This window comes from Saimiri boliviensis, chromosome 3, assembly GCF_048565385.1.
Source record: "Saimiri boliviensis isolate mSaiBol1 chromosome 3, mSaiBol1.pri, whole genome shotgun sequence".
In the NCBI taxonomy this organism is placed as follows: Eukaryota; Metazoa; Chordata; class Mammalia; order Primates; family Cebidae; genus Saimiri; species Saimiri boliviensis.
The window spans coordinates 67744797-67762742 of NC_133451.1; the positions used below are offsets into that span (position 1 = coordinate 67744797).

General features: G+C 36.1%; 1 protein-coding gene and 1 long non-coding RNA gene across 2 annotated transcripts in view; one reads left to right on the forward strand and one right to left on the reverse strand.

The window, feature by feature from the left end:
* LOC141584004 (uncharacterized) lies at window positions 1–15759 on the reverse strand. The gene is made up of 3 exons (XR_012516846.1): window positions 15401–15759; window positions 14341–14498; window positions 1–619 (listed from the first exon to the last, which is right to left on the reverse strand). It is a non-coding gene; the product is annotated as an uncharacterized LOC141584004 (long non-coding RNA).
* EREG (epiregulin) overlaps window positions 15750–17946 on the forward strand; it is a 23374-nt gene continuing 21177 nt past the window's right edge. Inside the window, exon 1 of the mRNA XM_003932106.4 lies at window positions 15750–15848. Within this exon, the coding sequence (XP_003932155.3) occupies window positions 15800–15848 (49 nt within the window). The 5' untranslated portion in view covers window positions 15750–15799. The remainder of the gene's footprint in view (window positions 15849–17946) is intronic.

Below are 17946 nucleotides of genomic sequence, written 5' to 3' on the forward strand. Positions count from 1 at the left end.
TTTCAAAGTTCAAAATGGCTAAACTTTATTGAATTCTTACCATGGACCCGGCACAGTTTTAAATATTTTGTACATAGTTAAGACCCACAACATTCTTAACGACAAATGATGATCCTATTATTTCTGCTATACAAGGGAAGAAAAACAGGCACAGAAATATTAAATGACTTGCCCAAAATCACACAATTAGTAAATGGGGTAGTCAGAATTTGAATCCAGCTGGCTACAAGCTCATGCTTTTAACCCCCATCCTCTTTAATGCTTTCCCATGTATCATCCCATTTAACATCCCTTCATTCATTCACTTAAAGAATATTAATGGAGCACAATAATGTTCCATGTACAGAGCCAGGTACTAGAGGATATGCAAAAAAGTACAAGACATAAGGCTTGGTTCACCATCTAGGAAAGGAAAGAATTTAAAAAAGTCTTCCTCAGGCCATTCTAGCATGGCCTAGAGAAATCCATCTTCCCTCACCAAGTCTTTATTTAATCCACAAAAGAGAAGAGTCTTTTGGGAAACTCCATATACCAGAATTCTCCAGGTTGTTAATAGGATCCCAGGTGCAACAAACCTCCAAGCATGGGCTTGCTTTGTTGTGTCTTTGATCCACATTTCCTTGGGAAAAAAAAAAGAAAAAATCTCTTGATTGTTTTGTTTCACATGGTTTTAAAAGCAAGGAGAAATCCCTTCTTCCTCAATGCATTATATTCTATTGTCCTATCACAAAGAAACTGTGCCCCGACATCCTCAGTTTTCTATAGAACCAGACACTATAGCTTTTCATTTGGCTTACTCATCGTTCTGGCCTTTTCTGTTCAGCCTCTGGATAGGAAATATTCTGAGTTGTTTGCCTTTCATTCACCTAATAGTCTCTCAGCCTCAGTGAACGATGCTCACTTCAAGCTAACACTGCTCAACCATCCTCCCCTTTGGGTGACTCTTTGCCCTATCTGATCGATGATTTAGGTTAGGAAAAGATTTTATTTTTGGCTCTGCAGGCCTCTGAGAGTTTTATTTGGAGGCCAGTTGTCAGCATCAAATAGTTTACTTGTTTGGACTTTTTAGCCAACTCCTCTAATTCTCATCCAAATAGATCCTCAAATCCTGGACCTAAATGCTTCCTCACAGGAGCATGGGTTACTGTGAGATAAAGTGTCTGCATGTGTTCTCTATTTTTGGAGTCTTGTGTAAGCTAAGGACATACGACTTTCTTGGAGGAGGGAGTTTATCAAAGTTGATCTCTGATATGGCTTTAAATCAAGAGGCTTATTAAACCAATGCAGTTTGATGCTGTGTAGTCAAGTTAAAGTCAAACTAGGAATAAGCGGAAACTAAGCTAAAAGTGAGGCAAAGAGTACTGAGAGTCTGAAGAGTTCAACAGTCTCCAAAGGAGGAGCAAGAGCCACAAGGGGATTGGCAACGAGAGGACTGAATTGATGGAGAACGGAGTGTAATGTTCAGACCATGATCAGTGAGAAAACCTTGTGCTTGGGCAGTAGTTAGGAGGTCAGCTCTAAGGCAGAAGTAGATCAGTCTTGCGATGTAAAAGGAACACCAGAAAGACCAGGGATTTACAATCCAATAATCCTAGTTTCAAATCTCAGCTTCATCACTGCCTGATATTAAATGTGTTATTTAACTCTCAGGTATTCATGAATAAATTGGAGATTATTATACCAAGTCCATGAATAGTTTTGAAGATTGAAAGAAGGAACATGTGTAACGTACCTAGCTTCATTTTTCACACACAGTAAATATTCAATAAATACAAATTCTCTTTTTCTTTGCTTCCTAGTATTCTTCTCCTCCCCTACTGCACCATAATCTTGATTCATCTTTATAAAATGGTTTTGTGTACCTGTCTTAAACTGAGTGATTTTAGGAAGTTCTGATAACCATTTTCCATTATTTCTAATTAGTTTAAAACTGTGGAATGCTACCTTTGTGTTTGAAATAGCACAGATTTCTCTAGGCACAATCTGTTCCCATTCTGACTCATTGATAAAGTCTAATTTTCCTTTTGATCAACGTGAAATGTTCTTTATGTGAAAAGGCATGAAGTGTGAAGCAATAAATAAATTATGTTGGCCTTCAAAAGATAAAATTTATTCCCTTGCCAGAAACAAAACAGTGACCACTTAAAACTTAGGATTAAACACTGAGCAAATTCTGAGCAAAACTTAACATTGAATTCATAGTTAAAATACAAGCAAATTACATAACCAAATGCACAAAAGCCCATAATATTAATTCAAAAATTATGATGCCACATTTTAAACATGTAAGGAAAATAGCATCATAAGAAACCCTAAGGGCCCAAACAAGTTTTATGGCACTTGTACCTACAGTATTGCTTGAAATAAAAAATATCATATGAAAAATCTTTTTTACAGTAGTTTTAGAAGTAGCAGTTTTTGTCATACAGAATTTAACCTACAAGGTAATGAAACTATAATGTATAGAAGTAATCATCAAACTTTTTAAACCAATGTTTCTTAAATGAAATTTTATGTAGAAGATCTATATACATAATAAAAAATAGCAATAGTGAGAGAACTTGGAATTTATCTTCTTCAGAAACACATATTCTCTCTCCCATGTCTGACCCCTGCAGAGACTCCTAGCCCCCAATCACCTCAGAAAGCTCCTAAGTCTCCAGAATCCACAAGAAAGTCACTGTTCTAAATCCCTATAAAACTACTTTTTTTTTCTGAATTGCATGTTGTAACCAACTGATGTGCCATTAAATACATTTTAATAAATCTCAGCTATATTTTAGCTTTCAAATATAATTTAAAAAATTACATTGCTTCTCAACAATCTCTTTTTAAACATTTATTTCAGATATAAATGAATAAATATTCCTGGATATGCTGCATCATTATTTAAAATAATTTTAGGTCTGGAAGACCATGCACTACTTCATGAGGTTGAGAAAACCTCATGAAAAATGGTAACCTTTTACTAAGATGATTTTTAAGTGACAAACTTCCAACTCTAATAAATTATAATGAAAGTATATTTAGAAGAAAAGTTATAACTGAACACATGTATAAATCAATCAGTGAAGAAGTTGGAAGCAAGAATTTTCTTAGTAATAAAAAAGTATCTGGATACTTTTAGCAGTTTTATTTATAAGTTCCATGCTATTTTTGTAGCTATCTAAAAAGTGCCTTAGTTTCAAACTTAATATTGTTGAATAACTTGGCTTGTCTTTTACCTTCTATCATAATTAAGTCCTTTATAAAGAAACATATGTGAAAATATTTTAAATACTTTAAGTGCAAAAAGTGGGAATAGCAAATAACAGTAAATCCAAGGAATTGGGTGATGTCTCTTCTCAAAATAATGCAGATGCATTTATCTTTTAGGTTTCAGCATCATTCCTATATTAATTTTCAAAGTAATAAACATCCAAAAGAGATTAGTTTTTTGTTTTTGTTTTTGTTTTTTTAAATATGGAGCACAAAGATATTGTATTGGTTGGACTCCTTATTTCTGGGTTGCCTATAGGAGCCCCTTGGCTCCTTAAGCTGCACAGTATTTTCTAAAAAAATTCATCTCATCTCTGACCAGTTTTTCTTAGCATTATTCAAGATGTTATAAAGTCTTCAACAACCAGCATATTCTAAAGATTTCTTAAAGTATTTCTCCTGCTCAAGAGGCTCCACCAAACCCATTATATGACATTGTGACTTGTGAGTGATGTCAATCAATGCTGAGAAGTAATGTTACATGGACTGGTTAATGGGCAGCTCTTCCTTTCCATTGGCCCTAAATTTGAAACGTAGGTGTCTAACAAAACTGGTCTGGGAGCTAGTTCAGATAACATGCACATCATTAATATAACAGGAACCACAGTTGCAACAATTATTAATATTATAGTGTTTGATTACTATCAGATATAGAAGGACCTAGTTCCAATGTAATTTCCTTCTCTTCCTATAATCTGTAAAACCAAAGAAAATGACAGAGGTTCATTTCAATTGATTTAGAGGTTTTGTTTTTATTTATTTATTTTTTCTTTTTTGCCAAGTTTGAGGATGTGCCCTGGAAAAAACAAAACAAACAAACAGACAAACAAACAAAAAAGACAAGCCACAGTAGGATCTGTAGCCAATATTTTTTCCAAAGAGGATTTTGAGGGCTTTGATATTTAAAGGGGAAAAAGTGGGCAGGAAAAGAAAAGGAAAAGAAAAAAAAGATGGAGTATCTGATCACATTGTTATGAGAGTTTGATTAGGCTCACTGAGTCCACATGTTACACGCAAAAAGAAGGAGGTGGAGGAAACAATTATTATGTTCATCTCATGTTCAGTACACCTGTACTTTACATATGACAAAGTCAAGTAGAGGAAGAAGTCAAATCTACATTTGGTTCAGGATGGGCAGAGTCAGGGGACGATTTCTGGTTTTCTCTGTTCTGTACCCTGAAGATAAGCAGTGTATATTTATACATAGTCAGGGTGAGAGAGGCCACCTGCAGAGATATGTGGCATTCTATCTATCTATCAGTTAAGCAACAAAAGGAAAGAGTGGTGTGTGTGTGTGTGTGTGTGTGTGTGTGTGTGTGCGTGTGTGTGTGTGTGTGTGTGTGAGAGAGAGAGAGAGAGAGAGAGAGAGAGAGAGAGAGAGAGAGATTCAGCTTCCACACTTAACTTTTCCCTTTTGGCATAGTGAATTTGGGGTCTGTTGATTTTATTTTCCTTTTACAAATCTATCTAATGGAATTCAGCTTTGGTAATCAAAATATTCATTCAACAACCTTGTATTTACTGTCTACTATATGCAAAACAATACACTAAAGACAGCAGGGTTTCCAAGTAGAAGGAAGACATCATTTGGGATTCAAGAATATTCAAATCTGACATTGAGGAATGTACAACTTTTAAATCATCACTAAGAATAGCAATAGCTAGTACTTATTAAGTACCTTATATGTGCCAAGAAATGTTCTAATGTTTTTTACTTTATTACTTTAATTTTCACAACTGTCTTATCATTTCATTTTATATATGAGAAACTTGCTCAATATCACACAATTACTTAGTAGTGGAGCCTATATTCAAAGGCAGATAGCTAAGAACCTTCACTTACTTCCAGTGTGCCATGCAACTTTTCTGATACAAACAAATGATTTATGTAAAACATTATAGGGTTTAAAAGATGTAAAAATACAGACTCAACTGGAAAATCAGAACTTCTTAAATGAGATAGTTTTGAAAATAAAACTTGAACTATAATTGAGATTTTAACATCTAAACACAGGGATTATGGTAACCAATGAAGAATGAAAAGGGGAACAAAATCTGGAGGTCAACAAGGTAGAGTGGAGAAAATGTTTTTTCTCTGATAATTAGAAAGTCAATTATAACCTGCATTTTGAGATATTTAACAATGAGGAAAAGGTGAAGCTGATAAAGGTTGTGATAAAGTGGAGTACTTTGTGAGGGCCCAGGGTAAATGGGACTTAAGATTGGTGAGAGAGAAAAGAAAGTAGTAGAATAAGAGACTGGTAAAGATTTAAGGGACAATAATAACTAGGTAAGACTCAGCAGCAGGTAAGAAGCAAATCAATAAAGAATACACGCAGAGGGGCCAAAAAGAAGGAGTCTTATTTTTAAGTAATGGCAATGAAGAACAATATGGTAAATGAGTTAATATATAAAAAAAGTCAAAGGATATAAAAAAGCTACTATATTTAAGAATATCTTAAGTTGTTCTGCTTTAAGAACAAAAGTACTCATAAAAGACATTTCTCAGCTTACTTTCTTTACAAGGTACTTAAATAATGCCTCCAAAATTACTGTTTTTCATTTATATATTTATTGTATGGCACAAATTGATTAGTGAGGTCAATAGATATTTACCAAATAATTTATTTACCAAATATTTATTGAGCATGTGTTATGTGTCAGATACCATGTTAAGTACCAAGAATATAAAATAAATAAAAAAGGAAAGATCTCTTTCTTCTAGAGCTTACTTTTTAATGGAAGAAGCAAAGAAAAAAATGTATGAAGAAGTGATAAGTTTTATAATAGAATAAGTTCAAAATGTAATGTAAAGCAAGGTTATCACTTGGAACATAATATGGTCCAGGAAGATCAGGAAAGACCTCTGGAGGAAGTGGTATTTAAGTAGAGACTAATTTGAGAGTTGACCAGCACGAGAAATAAGCAAAAGTACCAATTAACTAGAGCTCAAGAGTCATAAAAATATTTTGAATTCAAAAGTCACAATAGTGGAAATGTTACGTAACTCCAAGGCTTCAACCCTCAAATTTACCCTCTAACATTAAGAACCATTCCTACCTTCTTGTCGCACTATTGAGTTTGATATATTTTATTGACCTGTGATTTTAAAAGGTGAAGGATTTCGCAGAGCTTCCAGAGACCTCGGTACAGCAGATATCTTAACACAGAGCAGAAAGTTTCATCTCTGAGTGCCATAATGTTCACAACAATACTGGCATTTTAGGTATCTATAAAGAAAAGGGTAGCTATAAATGAACAACCATTTGTTTTGGAGACCTATAATATATGAGATATATGTTTTCCAAGTCCAAAGACATACCTTGTTATCTAGGTAGGAAACAGATGGTCTCTAGGGAATTGGCTCAAGGTTTATATAAAACTTAAGTATTCTGTTGGTGAGATTTGGAGTTTTATTTAACTTTGTTTTTTATATACTTTTAAGAATATAGTTGCACTAAGCCAGAAAGAGCAGATCTAAAGTATTATTTCTTCTGGTACTAAAGGTAGAAAGATAACTGTATTTTATATGTAAGTGTGTTTTGGGAGGTGTCTTTAGAAGAAGGAAAATTAATGGTGTTCCAGGCAAGTTTGTGGGGTTGACTGATGAGATGACAAGAGTTTTGAGGGATTCTGACACTGGATTTACAGCCTGAGCGAGCCACAGTCACTTGAAAGTAGCATCTAGAAGCCTTAAGAATGATTTTCTTTCATTTCATCATTCTTCTGATCTGCCATTCTGAGGTCCAAATCAGTTCACGTTCCACAGTGCTATGTTAACACTGAGCACATTGATCCATATTTATTTCTCAGACTCAGTTTTTAACCCTCACTGAAGACAAAAGTTTTTCCCAAAAAGTTGGGGTAGAAGGGAAAGGAATAAGAAGCAAGATCAATAAATTTAAATAAGGATTGAATGTAATATTAAGTATAGTATTTTGGAGAATTACTTTGTTCTTAATATTACTATTGCAATGTGTAAGAATACTTTTCTTAAGTAGTAATAAAATTTATAAGAGTCACGTAGTATTAAAGAAAATTATTTTGGATGTTTCTTTCAAATTAAATAGAAAAATGTAAGTAGGCATGTTATAGTAAAATTCACCACAAGTAGCTTTTCTATCTCATTCATTTGAATATATTGTAGGTTAGACAAAGGCCCACATAGAAGAATGATTTATCTCTAGTACCTGAGTTTTACACTTACACTTTGACAACTTATGAGAGGCCAGGTTGTAAATGTCCTCATTCTGGAGCTCAGTGATACCCATCCTTACTTACGGATTATTTGGAATTAGAAGAAATATATGATTTCATACCTCTGTAATTTGACTTCTTTTCTGTCTATGCTTCTGAACTTTCTCCTGAAAGGTGACTGGTGATCTCATTACTGCCACATCTTTTCCTTCATTCCTATTGTTTTGACGTCATTGTTCCACCTGCTATTGGTGCCTATGCTTCCTCTTGGAAACACCCACCTCCTTTTCCTTTGAAAATCCAGCACTGTCATGATTACTCTCTTACCATTTTTAACTCTTTTGTGTCTCCTGGCACTAAGCAAATACCTAACATGTGTTATTGTCAATAATTATATCTTACAGTTTTGTCTCATTCTTTTTATTAAATGTAATCTCATTTGAGTCCCATGAAGGACACGAGCAATTACCTGCAAGTAGTAGAGATGAGGCTAGTATAGTTTCAATGTCATAAGGTCAAGGGACTTAGAAATGGTCAGAGCCAGGACTGAAACCCAGGACTTCTATTAATTTGGTGTCTTTTTGGCTTAACTGATTATTTTCTTTTCTGGCTTTTAGATTATTCAATTTATAAACTTTTCTCTCATCAGAAAAAGTGAAACTGTCTTCATAAATGTGCTTTGGGTCATATAACAAGATTGACTTCTTAATCCTCAGCAGGATCTGGATTTTCTAGCTCTTAAATCCCCATATTGTGTTTTGTGGAATTCATGATTCATATGTTTCAAGCAAAGGGAGGAAGATGAAAAAAAAAAAAAAAGGAGGGGAAAAAGCCTAAGCAAAAATCTTAGGAGTGATGAAGTCAGATTTTAGAAAACCAGAGAAACCTGTTCACAAAATATACAACATTTCCATATCCTGAGGATATTATCTGTGCTACCACTCTAGAGTATTTTAGCCAATAACTTTGCACACTTGCCTAAGGTTGCCTAAGGCACATACTGGTCAAGAGATAATAAAGTTGTGGTTCTACCTTCTTAATATGGTACTAAGAGAGCTATATGATTAGAGATTATGTAGTTCAAGGATGAGAAGTGTCTAACCCAGAGAAGTTATAATCTACACAAGAGCGGTAACAATTTATTTTCAGTCAGGACTAGAGCTTGAATCTAGAATGTGGAGTTCAATATTCTTTCTCTTTACATGTTTTAGTTAAGACTAAAGCTGTCTGCTTGTGAAGTTACATTGATTTGGGATTCTTTCTGGACCAGATGAATTAGAATCCCTGGAAGGGTAAGGCCCAGATATAATTATATCTTTTTCGAAGCTGACTAAATGGTTTAAAAATGCACCCACAGGTGAGAACCAGAGTCCAGCAAGCCTTACAATAAAATTTTAATAATTTACACAAATAATCCCTTACAGAGTAAGATCTCCTAGAAGATATAATCTTATTTAAGTGTAATTTTATTAGGGAGTATTTAATTTCAAATATATATTATGAGTAATAAAGACTTTAATAGCTATTGTTTTATTGCCTTCACTAGTAATGTTTTACTGTCTGTTAGTGGTAGTGATAAACAGAGAAAAACATATTAATCATGAAAAAATTCTTGGAGCTTTTGTGGCATTGCACTCAGGCTTCTACGTGTTTTATCTCCTGGGTCTGCATAAATTAGGTACTGCTTGTTGAATCTTAGATGATATCTTCAATGAGACTGAAAGACAAGAAGATTGCCAGGTATGGTGGCTCACGCCTATAATCCCAGCAGTTTGGGAGGGCGAGATGGGCAGATCATGAGGTCAGGAGTTTGAGACCAGCCTGGCCAACATAGTGAAACCCCATCTCATCTCTACTAAAAATACAAAACATTAGCTGGGCTTGGTGGCAGGCACGTGTAATCCCAGCTTCTCAGAAGACTGAGGCAGGAGAACCATTGGAACCTGGGAGGCGGAGGTTGCAGTGAGCCGAGACCGTGACACTGCACTCCAGCCTGGGCAACAGAGCCAGACTCTGTCTCAAAAAAAAAAAAAAAAAAAAAAGTAGATATTTAAACTTGAAATTTTCTTTTTTCTTTTCTTTTTCTTTCTTTCTTTTCTTTTTTTTTTTTTTTTTTTTTTTTTTGTTACCAGGCTGAAATGCAGTGGCATGATCTTGGCTCACTGCAACATCCATCTCCAGGTTCAAGTGATTCTCCTACCTCAGCCTTCTGAGTAGCTGGGACTACAAGTGAGCACCACCACACCCCTCTAATTTTTGTAATTTTAGTAGAGACAGGGTTTTGCCATGTTGGCCAGGATGGTCCCTATCTCTTGATTTTGTTATCCAGCCACCTCAGCCTCCCAAAGTGCTAGGATTACAGGCATGAGGCACCACACCCAGCCTACTATGTTTTATTCTATTCCTACATCTAAGAAGAACATTAATATAATATTTGTAAAATCACATAAATTTACATATGATCATGAAATAATCATGCAAATGATTGATAAGCAAAATGAAAAGTTCCTTGAATTAAATATGTGCATTTATATGGCTGTCTTGTGGTTGCATGAGACATAAAATATTGAATGAATGCCTTCATGAAAGTTAGCATTTTAACTGTTAAATGTTGCTTAAGGAGTAGGAAACATACAATTATATGCAACTAGGTGTTAGCTAAACATGGAACATGAAAAAGCAGTCCTTTAAATAGGTATAGCTGCATTCCTAATTCATCATCACTATGTGTGTAAATTACTGTTGCATGGGTTTACATAAGTGACTGAAGGGGAGGTTCTATTATTAGGGCACAACTCATGGCAAGTTTAACAAGAAGCAGCTTCAGAATCAGCTAGGTTCCTAAAATCACATACTATCTGGCCTTTTAATATTTTGTGATTACTGAATCATTTTCTAGAGAATTATATTGATGAAATTCATGGGTGGGATTTTAAATGTGAAATTTTTAGAATAAAATGTTTTTCATAAACACAATGAACAATAAAAAAGTAATATTAGCAAATGCTTTAGAGATGGAAACTGAAAGACTGGCAAACATGATTTTCTTCTTGATGAAAAGACAACAACATATAAATTTCTTTTTAAGAAACATAAATAAAAACTATCTGCAAAGGGATATGAATGTTCTTTGCAAGTAATCTGAGACTAAAAAACTCCAGAAACATGGCTTTTAACTTAAAAACTGAGAGTATCATATGTATAACAAACTCTGAACTTTAGGTGCACTAAATGCTACAGGTTAAAGCAATAGAATATGACGGCAAAGACTACACAGATGCTGTTGTCAGGCTGCCTGGTTTGAATCCCATCTCTGCAATTTATGAGCTAAAGAACCTTGGACAAATTTCTTAATCTTTTGTGCTTTAATCTATAAAATGGAAATTAAAGAGTACTTACTTCATAGGGCTATTTTGAGGAATAAATAAGCAGATATATTTATATTTCATTTTATTTTACTTTTATGAGACAGGGTCTTACTCTGTTGTCCAGACTGGAATGTAGTAGTATAATCGTGGCTCACTGTAACCTTGACCTCCTGGGCTCAAGTGGTCCTCGCACCTCAGCATTCAAGTAAGTGGGATGACAGACATGTGCCACTTTGTCTGGCTAATTTTTTTAATTTTAATTTTTTGTAGAGACAAAGTCTCACTATGTTGCCCAGGCTAGTATCAAACTCCTGAGCTCAAGAAATCCTCCTGCCTCAGCCTCCCAGATCACTGAGATGATAGTCATAAGCCACTGCATCTGGCCAGCAAATATATTTTGAACCACTTAGTGAGTTGTAAGCATCAGGTAGAAATATTTGCTGCTGTTACTCTTATTATTTGTCATTCATTTAGATTTAAGAAGAAGTATCGATTACTTCCATGTTCCTTTCCACCTATAGATTTGAATCTCAATGAAACCACAAATAAAATAAATTGTGTTTCAATGAATTCTCTCATCTAACCAACTATTGGCTAATTTGCCATCCATATCATTCACTGAACACTCAAATAGTATGTGAATTTTTAAATGTGTTGGATAATTTTTAATTTCAGAAAAACTCTCAAATTATCAAGTTAATCAAGAAGAAAATGTGATTCGGATTTCAGTAAACTTTAAAACTTTCTTAGTTCTTGTTTTCTTCTACATCTAATTATACATGGAAAGAAAAATAAGATCATTTTCTTTTTGAGTTATCAAACCAATTGAAGAATGGATTAGTCCATAGAAAAAGTACTTTTAAAAAATCTATGATAAAAATTATTTAAGTAAAGAAGAGTATTTACTACATTCAATATATGTTCCTTCCTTTTCTATATTTTGTCTCTAACTGGATTGTTTTTTGGGTTCAGAATTTCACCTGTCTATATCTATGTATATCTCTATAAAAATGCTATTACTGACCCAGTGCAGTGGCTCATGCCTCTAATCCCAGCACTTTGGGAGGCTGAGGCAGGTGGATTATCTGAGGTTGAGAGTTTGAAACCAGCCTGCTTAACATGGTGAAACACCGCCTCTACTAAAAATACAAAATCAACTGGGCATTGGGGTGTGTGCCTACAGTTACAGCTACTTGGGAGGCTGAGGAAGGAGAATCACTGGAACCTGAAGTGGGAGGTTGTGATTGTGCTATTGCAAGATTGTGCTATTGCACTTTAGACTGGGCAACAAGAGCGAAACTTCGTCTCAAAAAAAAAAAATTATCATAAAAGCCATAAATTCTTGCTAAAAGGATCCCATATGGTGAACATGCAATTAAATTTATAATAACATCAATAAAAACTTAGCATCTGCTAGAACAGAATTCATATTTAAGGTCTTTTTTAATATTAAATGAAACAATTTGATCTTGAACACTTTCCTAAATTTTTCAATTCCTTAATTGTAAAAAGGCAATTTAATACCATTTTATCTCAGTGGTTTTTGCTAAGGACTAATAAACGACTTGAAACTTTTGTGTTATGTAAAAACTAATTCACAAAAGTAGCTATGCTCTTCTTTTTTAATTAGAAAAGCAGTAATTTCATAATAAACAAGTGCCAGTTATCATCAGAAGAAACAACAACTTGACAGAAAAAGAAAGAGATTGAAGAATTGTAAGGTGTTATATGTCCTTGTATGTTGCTAAATGCTGGCTCTATGGGTAGGGCCCACGGCTTCATCTGATTGCAGTCTACAATAGAAACCTATTGTAGACACTGACATCAGTTTAGAGACCGTGTGTGAGCTCCTAGTCTAGGATTTCCTAATTTTTCTCATGAGAGGAATCTCTATTAATTTAAAAGAATTATTTTCTGCAGGATTCCTCTTCCTCATTTAACAGTGTTTACATGTTTGCTCTATATCAGTTAAAAAACACATGGCCCACAGCCTTTATGAATTCAGTATCAACTTAAAATGAACACGTTACTAATCACTATAGAGGCTTAATGTATGTTTAAAAGAGAATTTATACAAATATGTGTGTTTTTAGTCTATAAATAACATTTAGATTTACCAACCCCTTAGAAAGGAATCCTAGTATGTCTCAAACTGGGAATTGCTGACATTGCTGATGTATTAAAGTCACTTCCTAGTTGGAAAATTCTATGACTTGGTTATTTTCTTCCCAAACTATTCTATCTTTAAATAAGCTCTGTGCCTTTAAGAAGAATTATGATTATCCCTCATACTATGTATATATATTTAAATGAACAATTAATGAAAATTGTTCCCAATTATTTAAAAAAAAAAGAATACTATTTTGCGGAGGCAGTGCAAATTCTCTGATGTGTCATGGTGGAGTCATTCTCGAAATCTAATGGCTAGAAAATTGAGTAAACATAGAACCAATAAATAAAAGATTTCTTCACATCATATAAAATCAACCCACAGAAGAGCACATTGCTGTGGAAAATTTTGAGACAAGCACGAGGATTTTTTTTTTCACAGTGATGATATCTCATGCTGGCAGGTATCAGTTACAAAGTGAAAAAATTCCTCTTCACATATCAATACCACAGAGGTGACTGTTGTCAATTATTGTCAGCATGACCACATTCTCACCATCACATCCCTACCATCTTTCTTTTCAGCATAAAACACATTATATTTAAAGAAACAAGACATTAATCAGGATTAAAAACTCTTGCTCTCACTCCTTGCAAGAAAGTGCTCCCAGTTGACACTCCATTCATTTGAATTCTGCTTTCATTCCTCAACACTGGGAATTTTTTTTTTCCAGATTAAATTTGTAGGACCAAAGCCATTATGTAACCATAAAAGTCACTTTTCCCCATTCTATTTTATGAAAGTTGGGATCCCTAACAAAACTATAACCCTATTTCTAATATCATCTTCCTTGGTTTCATTTCTTCTTTTCCAAAAAAGCAATTAAGTGAGAAGTCACTCAGTGCCTGCTTTCTTGATAGATTAGGAAGCTAGACTTAGGAATCCAGCCTACCTCTATCTATCCTACTGTTCACTGATTCATTTAACTCACAAATATTGACCAACTACCAAGTACCACCATCCTAAGCATCAACATTTGCATATAATGGTGTGTATTTTTAGTGAGCCCTAACTCTGTGCTAGGCACTGTACTAAGCACTTTCATTATTTTCCTGTGAGTTGGATACTATTATTATTCCTGTTTTACATATGAGGAAATTGAGGCAGATTAAGCAACTTGTCCAGGAATTCACAGGAAGATAGTTTAAATCTTAACCCCTGAAAAAATGATGAAGTATTTGTTACTAACAGGAGCATTCTGGACATTAAAGGGCTTTAGGGTAAGGGAAAAAGAAGCCAGAAACAAAAAAGAGGAATGGTAATAGTAATTTTTTAAAAAGTAGAAATAGAAAGGTAAGGAGTTAATATCCATTAGATTCCATTTCTATTCAAATATATACTACTTACATTCAAATCAGTACTGTCGAATTGACTCACAGTTCTTAGGTCCTACAGGGGAATGCGGTAAGAATTCACCTACAATCCATCAGATTCCATTTTCTATTCAAGTATGCACTATTTCCATTCAAATGAGTACTGCTGAATTGATTCATAGTTCTTAGGTCCTACAGGGGAATTCAGTAAAAAGACAGTTTACACAGTACAGAGCTGAACATAGGACTTACAAACAAAAACAGTTAGGTAATACAAAGTAGCTTCCCCAGGTGTAAAGTACCAGGACTAGAATTCTATGAGGCTAGGAGAAGATAAAAGACAGAAGCTGTAAGAGATCAGAATGAAAAGGGATCCATAAGCCCAAGAAGCCTAGGCCCTTAAGGAGAACCACGAATTTGAGCAGGATGTGACTAATTCTGTTAAAAAGTGGCCATTCCCTCGAAGTATGACTCCATCAGCCTAGGCATGAAAATGGGAGTGAGCAAAGGCTTAGAGAGTTTTCCAGCCTTGCTGGGGTCAGGCAATCTGTCTAGGGAAGTAGTGGGAGCTGAGGTTGAAAAGACTGATTGGCTTCACATCTGTGGCAGGCCTTGTCCAAAAAGCAATGGGAAGTCATTGAAAGGTTTTGTACAAAGGAATGACAGGATCAAGACAATATTTAGGAGGAAGTTATATCAAAAGCAGCAACCTGATAGATAGCAAATACAGCAGAAGAAAACAAAAATAACAGGGATTTTCTTCACAAGGACTCAACTTTGAGGTGGTGAATGCCTGAGCCACATGAGAAGCAGGGGTCTCAGGAGGAAGGCAGAGATGGGAAAGGCATTTCTGGGTGGTGGCGTTTAAATGCAAGGAGGGCGCTTGAATCACTGACAGACCTCAAGCATGGGAGTTTTCGTGGCTCAAGTTAGTAAGTCACACACACAGCTCTCTAAAAGCACGTACTGGGAACGCCAGCCTCAGCTGAAAGCCTGATTCAAGTTATGTCTGTCACCCTGAGCAACCAAAACCACCCACTGCAGGGCAGGTGACCCCACAAAGCAAACCAACCCATCTAGTCCACGCTCCCTACCTCCTCGAAGGAGATGGAAAAGTTTGGGGAGTAGTCCCAGGCCAATCAGAAGGACATATTTTCATTCCTCAGCCACTACACTCAGGTGCTCCAAAGAGGGAGGATGACTTCCGGACGGTCCTCTTGTCACTCCTCCTTGGGCCAATTATGAAACTCTGGGCACTCTTGACCTCACGACGTTAGGGCCCGGGAGGGGCTCCAAAGAAGAGTATAAAGTTCGCAGCACCGGACAGTTGAGTTCACTTGCCTGATAGTTCCAGTATCAGAGGGACACGGCAGTGTGGCCCGCTCCAGGCTCTCCGCCGCTCCAGCCACTGCCACGAGCCCGTGCGCTCCCCGCAGCCGCCCCCGGCCCAGCCCCAGCGCCCGCGCCCGTCGCCGCCGCCCGCGGGGAGGAGGATGGAGATGCTCTGTGCCGTCAGGGTCCCCGCGCTGCTCCTCTGCCTGGGTAAGCTCTCCTGCTCCGGCTTCCCGCCCCTCCAAAGAGGAGACAAATAAGGAAGGCTCCTGTGCATTTGTCATTAGACACGTACGGAATTGTCTCCACGTTCAAGTGTGCTCCATTTAAACTTAGGTCTTGTTATGTGAGTCTGTCTTTCCCTATGGTGGGACTGGGGGTGGGGACGGGGAATCGATGTTAAAATGCCTTTTGTTGGTGAGTTAATTATCGGCATATATGTTATGCATGAATTAAAATATCTCCTCATGAAGCAAAATAAAAATGGTTGAAAAGTGGTTTTCTTTTTTTTTTTTTTTTAAGTTGCTTGTCCTAGAAATCTAAAGTCCTGGAATGCACTGTTGACATTTCATGTCTTGTTCCCTTTTATTGGAGAGTGGAGAATAGAAACTAGACCCAAACAAAAGAAATTTTTTTGCCGGGGGAAAAAAAAAAAGCTCCCTCCTCTGTCTTGCACTGTAATTTATCTTCGTTAAGCTTTCCCGGGGGAGCTGGTATGCGCCAGTGCCAGCTGGCTGAGCTCCAAACGCAACAGAAATGAAACGCTGGTGGAGGGTACCTGGAGCAGAAGGGCGTGGGCAAGTCATGGCGCTCCCCACCGCCCTTCGCCCCTATACCTGCTGCTTCCGTTTTCCCCTGCAGCCTTCCAAGCAGGCTCTGGAGAAAGCACTCTGCACTTGCTACTAATTGCACTGTACCCCGACGCCTATGATCTCTGAGGGTTATTTTAATGCCAGTCTTCCTATTTAAGATGATTTAGTTCTAGTGGGCAAGGGACATTTTTCCTAAATAGCCTTTCTGTTTGGAAAAAAAAAAAAAAATCAGTTCTAATTCCTTAAACTTCCGTTTAAGGAATTTGAAAGTATGAATATCTTAATAAGAAAATAATGTGTAGTGCTCCCCTCCCTGTGTCCATGTGTTCTCATTGTTCAACACCCGCCTATGAGCGAGAATATATGGTGTTTGATTTTCTGCTCTTGTGTCAGTTTGCTGAGAATAATGGTTTCCAGGTTCATCATATGTACCCCAAAACCTAAAATGCAATAAAAAAAAAAAGAAAAGAAAAGAAAAGTTACCACCAGTCTCATACTCTCCCTGAGTTGAAATGAGGCTAATTCCCGAGACACTAACTCTACCTGTGAAGGATGTGACTGTTAAATTACTATTTTGACACACTTTATCTCAGGGGTTGAGAGACCTGATGAAATGCATATTATGCATAGTTGAAACTTACAAGTCTAAGTTCAGGAACACAAGTGGAAACTAGATATGTGGCTTCTGCCAAAACTGAGCTACTTGCTAGAAGAGTCTCAGTAAACAATGTGGCTTTGCTGTCTTTGTTTTGAAAAGAATTAAATTAGAAAGGTGACAGTCTTCCTAGAGTTAGAAATTAACCTCGAGGTCAGAATAACTTAGCACTTTTTTCCCCCCACATGTAAGGTTGCATCTAAACAATGCACATGTCTGTTCTGGGTGTCTCCTTGAGTATTCTAATTTGAGACAGCAAGAGCCTATGAATAACCTGGTTACTACCTACCAGTGTGTGTGTTGTGTGTGTTTGTGTTGTCATGAAAGTGCTTACCTCCTTTATTGCATTACTTAATTATAGTTCATCTATTTCGTCAGCTGCCAAGCCCATTTCCAAATGAGTTAGGTCAGTTTCTGTTTTCCCAGTTTGTTTGGATATTTCTCTGCCACTAAGAAAGTTCCTGTTTCAAGTTCTGTATTATATCTCTAAACTCTATTTAGTTATGCAGGGCCCATAGCCTTATTCTGGCAAGACCACCTGTTATTTCTGAAATTGTCTTCTTTTCCCCAAACAGAAGATTTTCTAAAAATGCTTTTCCCAAAACCTTTCCTTCAAAAAAAAAAAAAAAAGAGAGAGAGAGAGAGATTTATTTTAAATGTTAGCATACATAACTACTTTATGTAGAATTTATACATAGTTATGACGAGGGAATAAAGCTCCAGCCTCCACCCTTAACACATGCAGATTGAAATTGCTACACACAATCATTTGGTTACTTTTACATTTTATACATGTTTGATATTGATGTTTTTGTTTTATAAATTGGGGAACTATGATCAA